A 21,505-nucleotide genomic window follows, 5' to 3' on the forward strand; every position below is an offset into this window, starting at 1 on the left:
GTTTATCATATATCCTGATGCCTTGTCACCTTACCCCTATACATATCTAACCCTTCCACTCTGGTATCAGTGCACATTGTAAATATGATATTGGCACTGACCCTGGAACTGACTCTGTATATACAGTTGAAGTCAGAAGTTTACATAAACTGATTTAAATGTATTTAGCTAAGGTGTTTCACAATTCCTGACATTTAATCCTAGTAAACATCCTAGTAAACCTCTCTAGTTAGGATCACCACTTTTAAGAATGTGAAATGTCAGAATAATAGTAGAGAGAATGATTTACTTCAGATTTGATTTCTTTCATCACATTCCCAGTGGGTCAGACGTTTACACAAGCTTCCCACAATAAGTTGGGTGAATTGTGGCCCATTCCTCCTGACAGAGCTGGTGTAACCGAGTCAGGTTTGTAGGCCTCCTTGCTCGCGCACGCTTTTTCAGTTCTGCCCACACATTTTCTATGGGATTGAGGTCAGGGCTTTGTGATGGCCACTCCAATAACTTTACTTTGTTGTCCTTAAGCCATTTTGCCACAACTTTGGAAGAATGCTTGGGGTCATTGTCCATTTGGAAGACCCATTTGTGACCAAGCTTTAACTTCCTGACTGATGTCTTGAGATAATGCTTCAATATATCACCATAATTTTCCTTCCTCATGATGCCATTTGTGAAGTTCACCAGTCTCTCCTGTAGCAAAGCACCACCACAACATGATGCTGCCAGCCCCGTGCTTCACGGTTGGGATGGTGTTCTTCGGCTTGCAAGCCACTCCCTTTTTCCTCCAAACATAACAATGGTCATTATGGCCAAACAGTTCTATCTTTATTTCATCAGACCAGAGGACATTTCTCCAAAAAGTATGATTTGTCCCTTTGTGCAGTTGCAAACCGTAGTCTGTCTTTTTTTATAGCGGTTTTGGAGCAGTGGCTTCTTCCTTGCCGAGTGGCCTTTCAGGTTATGTCGATATTGGACTCGTTTTACTGTGGATATAGATACTTTTGTGAAGATGCTGGAGGAAACAGGTACAAGGTCCTTTGCTGTTGTTCTGGGATTGATTTGCACTTTTCGCACCAAAGTACGTTCATCTCTAGGAGAGAGAACGCGTCTCCTTCCTGAGCGGTATGACGGCTATGGTGTTTATACTTGCGTACTATTGTTTGTACAGATGAACGTGGTACCTTCAGGCGTTTGGAAATTGCTCCCAAAGATGAACCCGACTTGTGGAGGTCTACAATTTTTATTCTGAGGTCTTGGCTGATTTATTTTGATTTTCCCATGATGTCAAGCAAAGAGGCACTGAATTTGAAGGTAGGCCTTGAAATACATCCACAGGTACACCTCCAATTGACTCAAATGATGTCAATTAGCCTAACAGAAGCTTCCAAAGCAGTGACATCATTTTCTGGAATTTTTCAAGCTGTTTAAAGGCACAGTCAACTTAGTGTATGTAAACTTCTGACCCACTGGAATTTTGACAGAGTGAAATAAGTGAAATAATCTGTCTGTAAACAATTGTTGGAAAAATGACTTGTGTCATGCACAAAGTAGATGTCCCAACCGACTTGCCAAAACTATAGTTTGTTAACAAGAAATTTGTGGAGTGGTTGAAAAACGAGTTTTAATGACTCCAACCTATGTGTATGCAAACTTCCGACTAACTGTAGCTTACCTACGTTCTCGTGCTCTCCTTATTTCTACTTCTCGTGTGTTTTTGACCTTTTTATATGGATTTTTGAGTGCTGCTGAATTGGATTACTGCATTGTTGGAAAAGAGCGAGCAAGAAAAGCTTTTCACAGTACTTGTGCACGTGACAATAAACATTAAGCTTGAAACTATATAGCCCTCAAACTCAACTCTGGACCTCGAAGCCAGTTCCACTGCGTTTTTCCATTGTTTTTCATTGTAACGGAATTACACTGAGACTCTGATTTTTCACTTTAAAATGTATGCCAAACAAAATCCATTGATTTCAAAGTCTAACAAACCATACAACTCTAAGCACAAGGACTACTTCTAACAATGTACAGAGAACATTTTGCTAAATAAACGTTGCTTTAAGAACAGTGCAGATACAAAGTTTGGTAACAGAATGACTGCACCAACTGCACAAATCGCCCATATGATACTGTGTTTTATAGTAAGGGAATGTGTGTAAATGAGCAGGGGATGACATCAAGACACATAAAAAGAGAAGATAATGAGTTTGACCTAGATGGGAAAGGCACAGTAGTTTCTACTGGTCTGAAGCCACAAGCTTTCTTGGCTCTCCTGTTCTCCTCTCCCTCTCCCCCTCTTTAGACTAATACAAGAAGATAGGATTACCAGACAGACAGTACACACACCTCCCTTTCTATCAGTATAAAATATATAATTGCTGTTCATCATTCTGTCCTAATATACATCAATAACACGATTACAGGGTTACCAGACAGAGAATAGCCTACACACATACACACACTCTCGACAGTACCCACTTAAAGTGCTGGTGTTCCCTGGAGGAGCGTATCTTGGCGGAGAAGCGCTCAGCCAGTTTGTCCAGGCCTCTAGAGTACTCCAGCTGCAGCTCGGCTTTGCGGCGGAAGAAGTCCTGCAGGTCCTGCAGCAGCTGTAGCCGGGATTCCGACTGCTGTTCAAGACAACGGAACTGCTCCACCAATTGGTTACGGATCTCTGCCAATTAGAAAGGAGGAAAGGACAGATTCAAAGAAGGGCAGTGTGAAAAGGTAAACGTGTCTTGCGGTCGTAAGGGCAGGCATGCAGGAGGTAAATGATACATTTCACAAAAATAATGGTAGGGGAGACGAGGGCTAAAAGTAACACAGGGTCAGTAGTAATAGCTAAATAACTCAAATTAGAAACCACATAGAAAGCGGTTATTCAATTTGCTAATGCTTGGTTAGTGTTTCTACATATCTGAGAAGTTTTAGTGTAGGAGTACCCATCAATTATTTGTTGTTTTAGTTTTTCGAGGCCTGAAGTGAATATTCTTGCCACCTCTTTTTTTTTTTTTTGCCTGTAGAACATTCCCCATTTACTATATCTAATCATATATCATTTTAAATCAGTAAGAAGAGGTCTTTTGATTGCTATAGTTGATGACAATAATTATTGCTGTATTTTCTCAAGACTCAGATTAGACTCAAATTAGTCATTGTGGGTCAGTTGTAACGCATGTTACAATTTACCCCTTACCTAACGTCTATGGTATTTTATTTAGACACATTCACATAATGATATAAAATGTCACTTTACATAAAGTTTCCCAGTACAACTAAGAATAATACCTTAGAAAAATGTAAAAAGTCAAATCCATACTTTTGAATGGTAATATCAAATATGGGCGATTCCATGCCAGCGTAGCCCCAAATTATTTTGGGGATCTCAGATTGTTCAGGTAATTCTCACATAGAAACTTCATTGGTTGGAAGGATGTTTGACATGCTTTTTACATTTGTATCACAAACTATAAAAAATTATGAAAGTGGCCATTTTAGGCCCTTTTTAGACCTAGACGGGGAATGTGTGTGTCTATATGTGTGTGTGGATCTTGTGGTCCTCCGCGAATGGCGATTGTTCTATGCTTCCGGCTGGGGTGTCACGGCCTATGCTGTTTTGTGCTGGGCTTGCCATGATTGCTGTAGAATACTGTAGCCAAGTTGCTGGACAGCTCAGGCCAGAGCAGGATTGTGAGCCTGCAGCCAGCAGAGAGAGAAAGAGAGAGAGCAGACTATATCAGCATCACCTCACACTGTGTCAGCCCAAATAGATCACATACCTAATAGGACTCAAGCCACTGTAAGTCACTGTGGCACTGGTGTGGCTATGCTGACACCAGAGCTTTGGAGATACAGGCGTTCAGTAACTACATAACCATGGTTACTATACAAAAATGTATTAATATTCCTTTTGGTAACTTCTTCAAACATATTATAGTGTATTGAAGGAGTTTGATCTATATATGCTGCTTAAATATATGATTATATTAATATATTATTATTTAATGGCGATGTGAGACTGCAAGGGTTTTTACATTCTTGGGTCTATATATTCTACACATTTTGCCATGTGGTTGAGAGAACAATGTGCGGTTTTAAAGGAAATTTCCTGCAATTATACACATCTTGCCATGGCTTATGCTATCTGAGTGACTCAAACATTATAACAAAATCAATTGGGGCCCCATGCCATGACAAAAATACTCCTGAATGCATCATTTTGGGGATTTTAGATTCTCCCTGAGAGTCAAGCTATTATTTTGGTGATTATCAGTTCCAAAAAATATATTATTGAGAAATATATAGGTCCATTATCTTTTCTACATTCTTTATATCTGGTTTTAGTCATTTAGATTTACACCAAAAAACGTTTTACCAAAACCCCTTATTTTTTAAATATTTAATTTAATGAAAACATATTTTTTTACTGTTTGGACATAGGTGGCCCAAAAAAACACTTAAGACAGCCTGCCCAAGACTGTTTTATGCAGAAAATTTGTGATGTCAGACTGCAAGGGTTTTTACATTATACCCCAAATGATGGCGTGCCGTGTAAAGGCACGGGGACGAAGACCAAACAAACACGTAACAAAAACACAGGGTTGAAACCCAAACAAAAGAGCGAGGTGTACCTCGAATAAATACACACGCGCGCAATGATTAACACACGGGACGAGACCCGTAATCATCTGGCAATCCACAAGGGCACGCAAACCAAAACACACAGCACAGGTACTCACACGCACCAACGGACATTGTAACAATAAATCGACAGCACCATGGTGAACAAAGGGCACATATATACAAATACAATCAGTGGGAATAGGGGCCAGGTGTGCACAATGAAAGTTCCAGAGGGATCCATGACAATGACAAACTCTTTTTTGTGGTCCCTCGCAGCACAATGTGTAGATCTCAGAGGCCTGACCTACATTCTATTCTCCATCCTGTCTGCCTAATTCAGCAGACATGCATCTCACATGTAGGCTGCTACTGCAGCTATGAGCAATCAAACACACACTCAAACAGACACACAAAGACGCACACACATATGCATGTGGACACAGACAGATAGACAAAGACGCACATGCATACACACACACGCAGCTCTGTAAAATCATATCCACACGTCATCCAACTAATACTGTAAAACAAAACAAAAACAAGAAAATCTGTATTCTACATTTTAGATTCTGAAGATGAACAGATGGTCCAATGCAGTATTCCCATAATGTGGTGGTGAGCTTTTCTCTTGATTCCCTTAACAGAACCTGTCAAAAAATATGGAGATCATGACTGAGCCACTCCAAGTCTCACGCATGGCAGCCTTTTTCTCATCATGCACTACTCAGCAAACAGACAGGAAGTCTGTAGAAATATATCAATGAACCAGATTCTTCTGCCCCCCTGCATATGAAAGGCACTTTTGTTTACTTCTCAATGGCGTTTTTGTATTGATGAATAAAGTGTGTGTGTGTGTGTGAGTGTGTGTGTGTGTGTGTGAGCAAAAGTGTGTGCCCTCACTCTCTCAGCCGCCTTGTTGGAAATGTATCCACATGGTCTCCATGGCTGCCTAGTTGCCTGGATACAGGACCCTGGAGGCATCTCCACTGGCCTGGCCAGAGTTCCTCTGCTGTGTTCCAGTATGTTCTGTGTTCTGTTCCCACCCAGCAGCCCTTCTATTTATTAGCATATTGTGCTAGGACCAGGGGAGAATGACTGCCTCCTCTCATTAAAGCCACGGAAGTTTAAGGCCGACCGCGGTACTTCAGGCATTGTTGGCAGAAAACAGGACCCCCCATTATAGTGAATGGAAACCTCTGTGTATAAAAAAAGAAGACAATCATTGTACCAATAATTGGTTCTAATACACCAGATGAATGTCCTTGAACCGAAGGAGTTGTAAGGATAATTTAGTTGCTAATGGCAGCCTGCAGTACCCTCAGCCTCAGCCTTCAACTTGAGGTACTCAATGAGACACTTCCTAGAGTAGTTCAAACTGCGCATGTTATGTGTCCATTAGACGCCATCTTAATCTACTTAATTTGGCTTCAATACGCAATTAAGTCTTCACATAGGAATGAATGGTGTCACATGATCGATGGCTTTGTCCATTCATATATACAGTCATGGGTTGGGACAAGGGCAACTTTCTGTGGCTGTGTCTCAAATGGCACCCTTTTCCCTATGTAGTGCACTGTGTGTGTCTCAAATGGCACCCTTTTCCCTATGTAGTGCACTATGTTTGACCAGGGCTCTGCTCAAAGGTACTGCATTACATAGGGAAAAGGGTGCCATTTGGACAACAGCCAGAGTCTCTCAATAGACAATTAATAGCCTGCTGAAAGGAGCAGTAATAAAGTGGCAGGCAGCCTCGCAACCCTACTGTGTAAAAATAGAGTATCAAACAGCATGCTTTTTTCTTATTATGTAGCCATAATACTTTCCCTACCTGTCAACTATTTATCTGTTTTGGGGGTAATACTTTCCCTACCTATCAACTATTTATCTGTTTTGGGGGTAATACTTTCCCTACCTGTCAACTATTTATCTGTTTTGGGGGTAATACTTTCCCTACCTATCAACTATTTATCTGTTTTGGGGGTAATACTTTCCCTACCTGTCAACTATTTATCTGTTTTGGGGGTAATACTTTCCCTACCTGTCAACTATTTATCTGTTTTGGGGGTAATACTTTCCCTACCTATCAACTATTTATCTGTTTTGGGGGTAATACTTTCCCTACCTGTCAACTATTTATCTGTTTTGGGGGTAATACTTTCCCTACCTGTCAACTATTTATCTGTTTTGGGGGTAATACTTTCCCTACCTGTCAACTATTTATCTGTTTTGGGGGTAATACTTTCCCTACCCGTCAACTATTTATCTGTTTTGGGGGTAATTTATGATAAATTAGTGGAAAATCAAATAATGTAATCTATGTATACATCCCAAATGGCATCCTATTCCCTACATAGGGCTCTGGTCAAAAGTAGTGCACTATGGACCATAGGGTGCCATTGGGATGTACTCCATGTGAAGATCAAATGACTGGTTGATATTATAATGTGATCAGTGTGATAAAGATAATAGCCTCATGATGTTTCCCTTCCTAGAGCCCTAGCTCTAGTTATGTATAGAACAGTAAAGGCTATGGAAGGAGGGTACACTTGATGGGCACTATTCGCTGGATGCTGCAGGCCTCCACAGAGTTGAAGTACCGCCCTAAAAACACATACAGAATCAATGCACAGGTGAGAACTGTGAAACACACACATGAACCACACTACATGCACTAACTGTAAGTCACTCTGGATAAGAGCGTCTGCTAAATGTTACTAAAATGTAAATTGTAAATGTATAACATAGCAAAATACTATTCTACAATACCCGTTGCGAGACCCACTTGTTGATGCTTATTTATAAAACCCTCTTAGGGGTCACTCCCCCCTATCTGAGATATCTACTGCAGCCCTCATTCTCCACATACAACACCTGTTCTGCCAGTCACATTCTGTTAAAGGTCCCCAAAGCACACATCCCTGGGTCGCTCCTCTTTTCAGTTCGCTGCAGCTAGCGACTGGAACGAGCTGCAACAAACACTTATACTGGACAGTTTTATCTCAATCTCTTCATTCAAAGACTCAATCATGGACACTCTTACTGACAGTTGTGACTGCTTTGTATGATGTATTGTTGTCTCCACCTTCTTGACCATTGTGCTGTTGACTTTGCCCAATAATGTTCGTACCATGTTTTTGTGTTGCTACCATGTTGTGTTGAAACCACGTTGTTATCATGTTGTGTTGCTACCATGCTGTGTTGTCACGTGTTGCTGCCTTGTTATGTTGTTGTCTTAGGTCTCTCATTATGTAGTGTTGTGTCTCTTGTTGTGATGTGTGTTTTGTCCTATATTTATATTGTATTTATTTTTTAATCCCAGGCCCCCGTCCCCGCAGGAGGCCTTTTGCCTTTTGGTAGGCCGTCATCGTAAATAAGAATTTGTTCTTAACTGACTTGGTTAAATAAAGGTTAAATAAATAAATACAACCATAAGGCCCTAACAGCTGCATTATTGTAGGAAAGGTGAATAAATACCTGTCTGTATGTAATGTAATGTAGGGCTCGATGTTTCTACCTTAGAATAACAAAATGTGATCTGATGTAGTCAAGTCAGACATCACGGTCAATGGTGAGTTCAGACTAACATCTCTAATTGGTAGCTGATGTGTTTTGCCAAAATGACTCAGATGTTCCAAAGCCCATGCCCATGGCCCATGGCACAGTCAGTGAGACTTCATTAATGAGTGCACAAAGCCTGTCTGCCTGTCAAATGCTAGGGCCCATAGAGCTCTGGTCAAGGGCCCATACGGCTCTGGTCAAAAGTAGTGCACTATGTGGGTTACAGGGTGCCATTTGGAACGGATCCACAGTGTTTGTTTTCGTCAGTAAAAGCTGAGTGGCTACAGCTCTGGTCTGGTGGGTTTCACAAGGATTTGAACCCAAATATGAATTACTCACAAAAAGCTGAGGGTAAGTTTAAAAACAGAATGAAATATGACAAGAAAAAACACAGAAAGAAAGCCTCTGGTTGCTTAAGACAAGTCAGTTCTCTGGGCTGAGTAGAGGGTGGATGTTTACAGCTGTTGTTTCACCACACACACAGTTGGATTCGTACGGATATAATTACATGTATTTTTTGTGTGCAATGTGGATGCTTGTGCAGCAGGTACAGTACATATATACAGTGTAGATATTTTGTCCTGTAGCTAATGTGCTTACATATATGGAGGTATTTTCCCAAATAGAATGGGATTTCTATCACCACGGCCGTAACCAGTGTCTCTGAATTGGTCCTTCCATTACTATAATTGCAGACACCTATTAAGTCAGTCCAGTGTTGCATTCCCCTCCCCCCCACCAACTCATAATCATAAAGCTGATTATTTTATTCAGTGTTAGGGCAAAAACCAAAACGTGCACTCAGCGAGGGCCACAACACCGATTTTGGGGAAACCTGAAATAGGGAGTAGCAGATTTGTTTAGAGATACAGTAATACAGTAATGCACTTTTCTCCTTCCCACAATTACTGTAGTAGCTAGTCCTGTTCTGTCTGGGGCTCAGCTGTTGTGTTGCAACATCTTGACCGCTGTCTGGTCGCCAACCAACCCTGCTGCCTGTCCAGACTCCTACACAACCCTGCTGCCTGTCCAGACTCCTACACAACCCTGCTGCCTGTCCAGACTCCTACACAACCCTGCTGCCTGTCCAGACTCCTACACAACCCTGCTGCCTGTCCAGACTCCTACACAACCCTGCTGCCTGTCCAGACTCCTACACAAACCTGAGGTCTGCTTATCGTGAGAATAGCTTTGGCTAGTAATAACCCTGCTGCAGAGCAATGTTCCCACTAAACTGTGCACGTGCGCGGCAGCCCACTTCCTCCAGGACTGCCACGCAGAAGAAATGCCATGCTGCGGAGACACATAAGAGATTAGCGCCAAAGTTCTGACACATTTTAACAGACCGAACACAGTGACGGGAAATGGTGGCGAGTAGCGCGGACAAAATGGAGGAAATGGAGAAAAAGTTGGTGAAGCAACAGCTTTGCTGGAATGAGAACAATATGGGGGTCAGTTCTGATGATATGGAGCTGGAGGATGAGAGTCAAGGATCTGAATGGTTGGTTGTGGAAAGACATAGGAAGAAGAGAGATCATGATATTGAAAGCAGTGGAGCATCTAGTAAAGAAAGCATAAAGAGGGTCAAGGTAGGAAGTAAGAGTAATAATGTGTTGGAGTGGAAAGTGGTGATAGTGTTTGATGAGACCACAAGGCCTCACTTATCCGACTAACTAATGCCATAGAGAAAGAGGTAGGTGAAGTGAAATTAGCTTGGTTCGTTGGAAATGGTAGATTGTTAATATTGTGTAGTAGCCGGGCTCAGCAAAAGAAGATTCTGAAAATGGAAACGCTTAATTGGAAGAAAATGAAAAGCCATGTCCCTGGTGCTTATGCTAGATTGAAGGGAAGTCATCACTGGAATCCCAACATCTATGTTGATGTTAAAGAAAATGTGAAGGAAGGCAGAGTGATAGAGGCCAAAAGGTTGATCAGCAGGAAAGAGGGTCAAAGAAGTGAAAGCTTATCAGTGATGCTGAGGTTTGAGAAAGTCTTGCCGGGAAAAGTACAGATAGGATTCCTTAGCTTAAATGTTCGAGAATTTGTTCCATATGCACTGCAGTGTTTTAAATGCCAAAGAATGGGACATGTAGCTGCTCAGTGTAAAGGAAATAAAAGATGTGCCAAGTGTGGAGGGGCCATGATTACAGTGAATGTGGAAGCAATGTGAAGATTAAGTGCTGCAATTGTGGGGTAGAACACAGTGCAGCATTTGGTGGATGCCATGTACAGAGAGAGGCTAGAGAGGCTCAGAGATATAGCACCATTCATGATGTATCATATGCAGAGGCCGTAAAAAAGATTGGTAGAACTACAGTGCGGACTGACGGAGCTTACATGGACAGAAGTGGACCTACTGTCGGGGATGGCGCTTCTGATGGTCCTGGCAGGGTTTCCAGGCCTGTTCAGAAATCTTGTGCTCATGAATGTGTGGTGTCAAAGGACACTTTGATAATGAATAAAGTTGACTTCATAGTTTTTATTGGTAAGGTTATCAATACGACTCGGGTTGTGGAAAGCAGAAATGCCAGGTTGAAGGTTATTGTGGAGACGGCAAAAGAGATATTGGGAGTATCATATGTTACTGTTGAAATGGTTGTTGACATGCTGAAAAGGGTGGAGTGTTTCTGCATGATATAGATCAGTTTAATGCGTTGGGGAGGGTTTTTGGGGGTGAGGGTGTGGTAGAAGTTAGGGATTTATTTGGTTTAGATTTTTTTTCATGGTAGTACACAATTGGGCAGATCCTGATCGATCGTACACTGGACTGCCATGCTATCATAGAAGAAGAAGAAGATAAGATATTTAACTTCACTGAGTTCACCCCATTAGTTTGCACTACATAGATAAAAAAATATTCTGTGATCGAATCAACATTATATCAGCCCCTTTTCAATGCAACAAACAAATCTAACTTTGCAAGATTGAGTCTGTGATTTTGCTATAGGCAGAGCCAAAGAGCAACGGAGTAGAATTCTATTGGCAGGGGTAGCCCATGAGCAGTCGTTCAGTTAATGCGCATTTCAGATCAGTTTAGATAAGAGCACAGTGTGCACATTTTATTTTTATTTAACTAGGCATGTCAGTTAAGAACAAATTCTTATTTACAATGACAGCCTAAGAACAGTGGGTTAACTGCCTTGTTCAGGGACAGAACGACAGATTTTTACCTTGGCAGCTCAGGGATTCGATCTAGCAACCGTTCGGTTACTGGCCCAACGCTCTAACCACTAGAATATCTGCCACCCCATTTGTTGATGTCCTTCGCTAGTTAGCAAGTTATTTGCTAGTTAGCAAGTTATTAGCCCAGTTATAGATACGTATGGGGAGTTACTGCTTCCAACAAAAGCACAAAACATGTAGGCTACATTTCAAGCGGTCTTTTGAGACAGGCTTGAATATGCAAATAAGCCAACAGGCAGAGGGGTAGCCTACATTGTGGGCCAGTGCCAATCTCTCTGAGCTTGTCTCGCTCTTCACTGTTATCCATGCGTGGCTGATCACATGACACCTAACACAGACTGACACTCCAACATCATTTGGCACAAAGTATGGCAGTGAGGCCGTTTCCTGTGAACGCTTGTCTTGGGTGACCAGTAATAACTATAGTACTGTATGTCTTTACACACTCTTTGGTTGAATTCACAAATTCAAATTATTTGTGAGTCTGTGGGGAAATATTTACCTTTAATGTGGTCATACATTTGGCAGGAGGTTAGGAAGTGCAGCTCAGTTTTACCTACTCCTCTCTCTCAATTCCGCCTTAATCTGTTGCTGATTTTCACATTGATTGTTGATGTTACCATAGCAGCAGACATAAAACCAGAAGTGCAGAAGGAGAGAGGAGAAGGGAGAGGAGTGAGGGTAAAAGCATAGTACACAGAGTGGGTGGCAGGCTGCAGTATAGGTGGGAAGGGGATGGGGGGGGGGGTGTAGCATTGTTGCTAGCCTGATCCCAGGTCTGTTTGTGCTCCCTTGTCAACTCCTATGGTAATTGTCACGTCAAACACCATAAGAGTTGGCAAGACAGTACAAACAGATATAAGACCAGGCTACATTATTCCAATTAAACCATAATGTCTCATGACAGTGTAAGTCATAGCATGTTTTCATCATGAATAATACTGATGAGCAGAAGGGTGTTAACTGGCCCAGACAGTCATGGAATACAGATCTACTGCAATACATGCATTATGGGGTGGAGACAGACAGGAGGAACACAAGCGAGACACACAAACACACCCTCTTCATTCTTCTTCCTACAATGATCAAAGGAAACAAAACTGCAATAATGTCTTCCTCTGTGGCAAGACTACTGTAAATAACAGTACCTTTACTTATTAACATATTGACACGTTAACATATTGCTGCAACACCACAGTCATTTTTACGACCCAAAGCCCCAACAAGGCAGTTTGTTTGTCAGAAAATGTGTTGCTCTTACTACATCTTCCAATCTGAAAGATCTTTCGGTAAAAACAGATCTACAACACCAATGTTTCCTGAATTGCCATGGCTTCTATGTGCTTATCTATCTATGAAATGTATGCATGCATCTAATTAGATCAAACCAAATGAAGCATTTAAGCGTAAGACCTAAATGGATTGACTCCAAAAGAGTCTAATGACATTACAGGGAGTGTTCTCTAGGCACGGAAATGACCCATGATACAGGTCAACTAACCCTCATTCAGTTGAGTAGGAGTGGGGGGGTACTAGAAGATAGTGCTACTGAGGGTAGACGGCAGTGCCTTGCTGCATGCAGTACATCCAGAGGTTTGTTTAACGGCGTGTGACTGGAGTCGAGCTGGTCGACTGAGATTCTTTGGAATGCATGCAAATATGTGTATGGAAGCAAACCAAGGTAGGGCTAACAGACTGCAGCTGGGTTCCACTTCCAACCCACTAGAAACTGTTTTCTCAAGTCTGGCTAGTATAGTGAGCTGGAGCTACAATAGGAAATGAATATGATAGCAGGCTGAGTAATTCCATAAACATTCATGTATTGTCAAAATACCATATACTGTACATGCACTCATGCAAAGACATCAGTGCACAGAACAAGGGACTGTGGTCTATTCCAGTCTGAACTCCTTACCTGCTCCATAATCACACTGTACTGTACTATACTGTATATTCACACATTGCACCATTAATGGCGGTTGGTTTCGGTTAATTCTGACACATACCAGTTGACGCATCATTCATGGGAAGTGACTGGCTTGTTAATGAGTGGTTGGACCACATACCATACATACAACATCCAGTGTCATGACAAGGTAACTAATGACGTCATCTGTCATGACATGTCAACATAGCCAGGTATAGCGCCATTGACTGTTCATCATGGTAACGTTACCTCTGTTGGTCCTTCAACAATGTTGAAGTCAAATTCTCCCAAGAAAGTAGCCTGGTCCCAGATCTGTCTTTCCAACTCCTATGGTCAATGTTGGAGCCGTGACATTGACTGTAGGAGTTGGCAATACAGCACAAACTGATCTGAGACCAGGCTACTAAGAAAGAACACATAATTGTCCAGAAATCTGCTGCAGGCCCATAAATGGAGGGCTGACAGCTGACTGCACTACAGTAAATGCTGTTTAGTCAGCTACCTACTCAGCACTATTTGACCGCGATGCCAGAGTGTAACCCTTATAGCCCTTCTTACACCCAACTAAACTGATCCCAGACAGCCTGGCAAATGAGCTGTCAACTTAAAAGCTTTTCCTGAAACTGAGACGTCCTCTCACACCCACAAGCACACACACACATTGATTAACGCAGGCATGCGCACACACATGCACAAGCGTACAAACACACACTCAAGGAGTCAACCAAGACTTCAGCAAACTACATCAACATGCTACAGTATGTACCTCCATGTCTCATTAAAAAGCAGCGAGAGCAGCTCAGATTGTCCATGATGCACTATGGTCATACCCTGCCCCCACAACGGGTGATAAGAGGGTTTCAGTGTTTGCTGCAAGTACAGTCTAAAATTAGTAACAATATTTCAATCCAAGTGTGATAATACCCTACACGTGTCTGGTATCTACTTAACACAGCATCTCACACTTTGGTGGAGAGAAAAGATCAATGTATATCTTTCTTTAGTACAAGGTAGATTGACAGAGAAAAAGTGTGTAGATTGTTGTTGGTTAGAAACATGTCTAACAGAGGGTCTTTCCATTGTGTCATCTATCAAACTATGTCATTCTGGACTTCATCAGACTATTATTGTCTTGAGTGCTATATTGTCTGCTCAGCTGTTCTTCCACAAGCTTCTTCAATAAACATGTTGGAGGGTAGAGGATTCTATATGTGATCCTGTGTGGCTCAGTTGGTAAGAGCACGGCTATAGCAATGCCAAGGTTGGTTGTAGGTTCACTTATTATAGGGATCACACATGCACTCACTGTACTATAAGTGGCTTTTTACATGAATAAGAGGGTGTACTGAGCCTTCATCCTCTTAATGCGTCAACTTGGAGCAGCCATCAGCTTTAGAGGAGTGCAGTAGAGATATCTACAGCTAGCTACACTATATTAAACTCTGCTGGGTTGACTTTAGATATTTCCTTATTTAACCAGGCAAGTCAGTTAAGAACAAACTCTTATTTACAATGATGGCTTACCCCGGTCAAACCCTAACCCGGACGACACTGGGCCAATTGTGCACCGACCTATGGGACTCCCAATCACAGCCAGTTGTGATACAGCCTGGAATCGAGCCAGGGTCTGTAGTGACACCTCTAGCACTGAGATGCAGTGCCTTAGACGGCTACGCCACTCAGGAGACCACAAATTAGATAGAACCACCATCTATCTTCTACAGTCACTGGCGGAATCCCAAATGGCACCCTAAAGTAGTGCATTATGTAGGGATATAGAGTGCCATTTGAGATGCACTCACATATTTAGCAGCAGCAGTCAGACAATAAAACCCTTTCATAGTTCCATAATTTATGCTGACAACATATATTATTTATGGTGTTTCTGAGCTATTTGCTGGTAGAGAGATTCCCCAGCCAGACTCTCTATAGTTCCAGCACTAACATGTTTCCTATTCGTGAGTGTAAAAAAAATGGTTTATGTTGCATTAACTTACTCTGGGGCCTAACATGATAGAATGTTACTGATTAACAAGGCCATCCCTGGTCACTGTCATCCCAAGACATCTTTGAAAGACCTCTTCTCATCCCATCTCTTTCTTTGAATAGATGGATATCATATGAATTCTACTGAAATGACACTGAAGTGAAAAGATGGTGGCTCAATTCCATATCACCCACTTCCCGTAGGCCCTCCATTTGTGCGTTCACACTCGCCTCCGCAATATGCGCAAGTGTCCCAAATTTAGGGAGTGAAAATGATCGAGGGTGTATTGGCTAACTAGACCCTTCGATAGCCACTTCAACCAAGCCAGCATGGATGCAGGTTCCAGAGCAAAGTGCTATCCCAACACACACAGCAATATGTTTGGAGTTTGCGCAATTTCATACTAAAGAATTGAGAGGTGTGCCAAATTATATTACATGTGCTATGGTGTCCACCCAGTCTGCCCAAAGTGCGGGGAAACATTTGATTATGCAGCTTTCTCGCAGCGACATGAGGATTTTACATGTTGTGGTGGTCGTCTTCAAAGTTGTTTCTGCTGGTCGCAAAAAGCTAAATTAGCATAAAATGAGCTGAAATAAATGTAAAAGGCTTTGAAAATAAAATGCTTGTGGTATGCTCCATGCTCTGTTGACATTTCAGAGATACACTTGTTTTTGTGAGAAATCCTAGAAAAAGCATTAATATGAAAAGCGTATACTAAAATGTGAAAATACTACATGTCATGTCTCAAAATCAATATCTATTTTACCTCTATATTGTTTAAAATCCTGTGGATTCGAGAAGAAAGATGACGAATTCAACAGGAAAGTGAGCCTGTTAGGTAGCCTTCATTCTCGCAAAGCATCCAGCCTAGCTGACACAATGCTCTGCAATGTTCTGTATTTTTGACCACTTTTTTTTCTGGCCATTGATTTAGTCACCCGAATTTTGGCCATCCTACATGGGTAAAACATCCTACAAGGGTAATTGAACAGATTATGATAGAGACATGAGGTTAGGACTATTGTTTTTCTTAAAGGATTATCTACACAATTAACATATTATTTTACCCATTGGTCAAAATATGCGTTTTTGATTGGACACCCTACAGGTATGTTTGTTTGTGCCTGATTTCGAGGCTTGATACATAAAACAAATGAAATACCGCCAATGTTTAACTGTTACCGAGGTTTACTTCTTGTTAAATGGCAAGGAGGATTAGTTAATTAGAATTTCATTATTATTTAAATGTGGAACATAAATTGCATCACAAGTGTGTCCCGAAGTTGATGGGTTTATTAATTAATACCCTCGCCACTCTATTGATAGCCCCATAGAACCACCCTGATCTCACGAGCTTACGTTCTGCTATCAGAATGTAAGCATGCCTGACCAGGATGATTCATACGAGGTTACTCTATTTAAGTCACCCCTAGGAGTTGTCACCAACACGTGGCACGGAGGGCATTCAGAATGAGTTGGTAGTGGCGAGGGGCTACTTTGGGATTCACCAGGTCATGTATTAAGATGATGATCCACTGTATAGGTCAGAGAAGGCTGTGATCAGGTCAGAGGTCATGACCTTTAGTCTCTGAGACACTAGGCTACTACAACAGACCAGCTGGTGTAATGATGACCTCGGCTCTGAAAGTAATCTACTACATTCTATAAATGAAGGAAAAACGGGCCACACAAACACACTTTCTATCTCTATTGTTAATTTGTCCTTAACAAGGAGAAAGTTCCCCACATATTGTGGACCATGTTATTACTGCATAATGTGGTGTTATGCATTTTCACTATTCCGTGGGAAAGTGTCCATGCACTACTGCCCTACCAAGCAAAAGAGCAGTAACTGCTCATAGAGTGAAACTGAGAAAAATGACTTCAAAGTTTTTTTACTGTCCAGCCAACTGAATTGTAGGCAGAACATTGGAGATGTGGTTGTCTGTTGTTATTTTTTATTCATATTGACCCCGACCTCTAACATGACATTTGTCCCTAGACGGCAGTTACTGCCTTCTTGCTTGGTACACCCACTGGAATACGTTTCCATGACGATTGTTTTTAACACAAACTTGTGTTAATATATTTATTTGTATGTGGCTGTCCTTGTCATAAAGTTTGACACTTGTATCAACGAAGAACAATACCAAGGTCAACCGTAGACACAGCAGCACAAAGCTCAGTGAAACCAAGGTAAAAGGCAGTAAGTAACTGACGTGTGTGATGGCAGTTACTGCCCTTTTCCTTGGTTTCACCTTAATTTTTTGCAGTTACTGCAAACATGACCCCCCATTTTCTCCAATACACAACACAATGGAGTCAGGATATTTGTCCAAAAGATAAAGCATGCATTTAATGTATAAAAAAAGTCAATAACTCATTTTTGACCAAATGCAGTTGTCTCTTTTGTTTGGTAGGGCAGACTAGACCTACTCACCTAGCAAATATGTAAGGTGCATTGTGCAGAGCTTTTACTGAAATGATGTTGAATAGGAGTTATTATCTGATGAACATAGATGTTTATCTGGCTTCAGGGACCCTTTGACCATGGGAATTCACACGACAACAAAAAACAGCCCATTGCGCTTAAACAAATGCTTATATTTATGGTGAAGTAAAAACAACATGTTGTTGATGCCATCAATGTCGTTCACTCGCGAATTCCAAGTTATGCAAGTCTACTCTTGGCTACTGCTGCTCCCTCCAGATGCATTTAGGCTAATAAATGAGTCTAACCTGACCGTCAAAACACAAGCAAATACATTTGTACAACATTTGTAATTTGATGGGATCTCTATGTACCAACCTTTCACCTGAGTCTCGTAATCCCCAATAATCTCCTTGTCCTTCTTGACTCTCGTATGGGATGACATGATTCTTTAGGAATTAATTATGGAAGCCTGTAGACGTCGCCTTAAGACACCACAACGTAGCCTACAAATCTCTTCGGCAGATGCGTAAAGCAGGGTGGGCTTCATGCGTTTCAAAGAACTTCAGTGTCCCAAATTGCACTTGAGGTTGCAAGGCGATCAATGCGACTTTGAACTGCAAAACAAATAAGGATACCTCCCCTCTGTCGTCAACATAGCATTTTAGAATGTCTGTAAAAATAAAAAAGAATCTGCATTTACTGCATGTTCAGTAAATTATATGGTTCAATATAACCACTGCCTTGAAGCAGGGTGTATGCGCAAGTGTTGCATCGTGCGATTTTCAATGCGTCTTCCAGCCGCCCTTTTTCCTGCAAGTTCTCGGTCTGCTGCAGCAAGCCAGGAAGAGTTGGACGCTAAAGTCATCTCAGACTCCTCCCACACTCGCCTCCCCTCACACACTCTTTCACACTCTCAGTCTCTCACTCACACATACACACTCCCTCACGTACACATGCATGCTGACACACTCCCTCACATACACACACATGCAGAGAGGGTAATTGCAGTACAGTGGTTATGCACATGAATCTGACAAAGATACACTGCTCAAAAAAATAAAGGGAACACTAAAATAACACATTCTAGATCTGAATGAATGAAATATTCTTATTAAATACTTTTTTCTTTACATAGTTGAATGTGCTGACAACAAAATCACACAAAAATTATCAATGGAAATCAAATTTATCAACCCATGGAGGTCTGGATTTGGAGTCACACTCAAAATTAAAGTGGAAAACCACACTACAGGCTGATCCAACTTTGATGTAATGTCCTTAAAACAAGTCAAAATGAGGCTCAGTAGTGTGTGTGGCCTCCACGTGCCTGTATGACCTCCCTACAACGCCTGGGCATGCTCCTGATGAGGTGGCGGATGGTCTCCTGAGGGATCTCCTCCCAGACCTGGACTAAAGCATCCGCCAACTCCTGGACAGTCTGTGGTGCAACGTGGCGTTGGTGGATGGAGCGAGACATGATGTCCCAGATGTGCTCAATTGGATTCAGGTCTGGGGAACGGGCGGGCCAGTCCATAGCATCAATGCCTTCCTCTTAGGGAACTGCTGACACACTCCAGCCACATGAGGTCTAACATTGTCTTGCATTAGGAGGAACCCAGGGCCAACCGCACCAGCATATGGTCTCACAAGGGGTCTGAGGATCTCATCTCGGTACCTAATGGCAGTCAGGCTACCTCTGGCGAGCACATGGAGGGCTGTGCGGCCCCCCAAAGAAATGCCACCCCACACCATGACTGACCCACCGCCAAACCGGTCATGCTGGAAGATGTTGCAGGCAGCAGAACGTTCTCCACGGCGTCTCCAGACTCTGTCACGTCTGTCACATGTGCTCATGTGCTCAGTGTGAACCTGCTTTCATCTGTGAAGAGCACAGGGCGCCAGAGGCGAATTTGCCAATCTTGGTGTTCTCTGGCAAATGCCAAACGTCCTGCACGGTGTTGGGCTGTAAGCACAACCCCCACCTGTGGACGTCGGGCCCTCATACCACCCTCATGGAGTCTGTTTCTGACCGTTTGAGCAGACACATGCACATTTGTGGCCTGCTGGAGGTCATTTTGCAGGGCTCTGGCAGTCCTCCTCCTTGCACAAAGGCGGAGGTAGCGGTCCTGCTGCTGGGTTGTTGCCCTCCTACGGCCTCCTCCACGTCTCCTGATGTACTGGCCTGTCTCCTGGTAGCGCCTCCATGCTCTGGACACTACGCTGACAGACACAGCAAACCTTCTTGCCACAGCTCGCATTGATGTGCCATCCTGGATGAGCTGCACTACCTAAGCCACTTGTGTGGGTTGTAGACTCCGTCTCATGCTACCACTAGAGTGAAAGCACCGCCAGCATTCAAAAGTGACCAAAACATCAGCCAGGAAGCATAGGAACTGAGAAGTGGTCTGTGGTCACCACCTGCAGAACCACTCCTTTATTGGGGGTGTCTTGCTAATTGCCTCTAATTTCCACCTGTTGTCTATTCCATTTGCACAACAGCATGTGACATTTATTGTCAATCAGTGTTGCTTCCTAAGTGGACAGTTTGATTTCACAGAAGTGTGATTGACTTAGAGTTACATTGTGTTGTTTAAGTGTTCCTTTTATTTTTTTGAGCAGTGTATTTAGCAGTGTTGCTGATACATGTTGACAGATTTCAAAATGATGAGATTGAAAGAAGCACGTCATCGTTAGCACACAGACACTGGTGACCTGGAAAGGCTGCTTTATAGACCTCAATTCAGCCCTCTGAATATGTCCCTCATAACAGACAAGGGCTTTTTGGTTATCTGATGTAGGCCTAATAATATCACCAACCTCAACATGGCTGATGTTTTTGACAACAATGTTGACAGTTGTAAAAATTGTCAATGACACTGAATGCTATGTTTTGACACAGCTGTCTGAATGATGAAAGATAATAGGTTTTCATGTTTCTCCAGTGGAAAATATTATTCAGCAATAACTCTGTATGACTCACATAGCCTTCATTTCAAAGACAGTTTGAAGATTAGACTTACCACTAAGTCAGTGAAAGAAGATGACTTTGAACTGTTACCATTCTGTGTCATGAGGCGTTCTGTTTTTGAGCATTGCTGATTCTCAAAACCTTGTGCACAGGGTTGAATGTCTAAAGACATGTTCAACAGATTTGTATTGCCTGGAGGTTTCATGGTATCTACGAATGATATGAAGAGTTCACTCAAATTCTATTACTGCATGTCATATCTGATTCCAAGTAAAGTTATGACTCCTGTTAGGATATTAATTGTAATATCATCCAAAATAAGCAGTCACGCAATGAAGGGCATTAAAAAGACAGCATTAAAAATCAGGTCAAAAATCACAGTAAAAGACAGGATCAAAATCAGAATAGTATGTTGCCAGTGGCACTGCATTCGAAATCATGAATAGAGCACATGGTTCCAGAGTGGTATTTTTTAGAAGAGCTTTCTTTCAGACACTTGGAACAAGATATTGACCTGTGGCAGCCAACAACTGGACTTTGAACATAGCCAAGAAGCAATTTGTGTTTGTCGTGCTGACTTGCTGCACTCTCGACAACCACTGTGATTATTATTATTTGACCCTGCTGGTCATTTATGAACATTTGAACATATTGACCATGTTCTGTTATAATCTCCACCCGGCACAGCCAGAAGAGGACTGGCCACCCCTCATAGCCTGGTTCCTCTCTAGGTTTCTTCCTAGGTTTTGGCCTTTCGAGGGAGTTTTTCCTAGCCACCGTGCTTCTACACCTGCATTGCTTGCTGTTTGGGGTTTTAGGCTG

General features: G+C 42.2%; 1 protein-coding gene across 1 annotated transcript in view; it reads right to left on the reverse strand.

The window, feature by feature from the left end:
* The window catches only part of LOC120065322 (SLIT-ROBO Rho GTPase-activating protein 3-like), a 64,604-nt gene extending 46,072 nt beyond the window's left edge, over nt 1-18,532 (reverse strand). Inside the window, exons 1-2 of the mRNA XM_039016225.1 lie at nt 18,091-18,532; nt 2,479-2,674 (exon numbers count right to left, since the gene is read on the reverse strand). Of these exons, the coding sequence (XP_038872153.1) occupies nt 2,479-2,674; nt 18,091-18,157 (263 nt within the window). The 5' untranslated portion in view covers nt 18,158-18,532. The remainder of the gene's footprint in view (nt 1-2,478; nt 2,675-18,090) is intronic.
* Nucleotides 18,533-21,505: the final 2,973 nt, after the last annotated feature.

This window comes from Salvelinus namaycush, chromosome 20 (genome assembly GCF_016432855.1).
Source record: "Salvelinus namaycush isolate Seneca chromosome 20, SaNama_1.0, whole genome shotgun sequence".
Taxonomy (NCBI): Eukaryota; Metazoa; Chordata; class Actinopteri; order Salmoniformes; family Salmonidae; genus Salvelinus; species Salvelinus namaycush.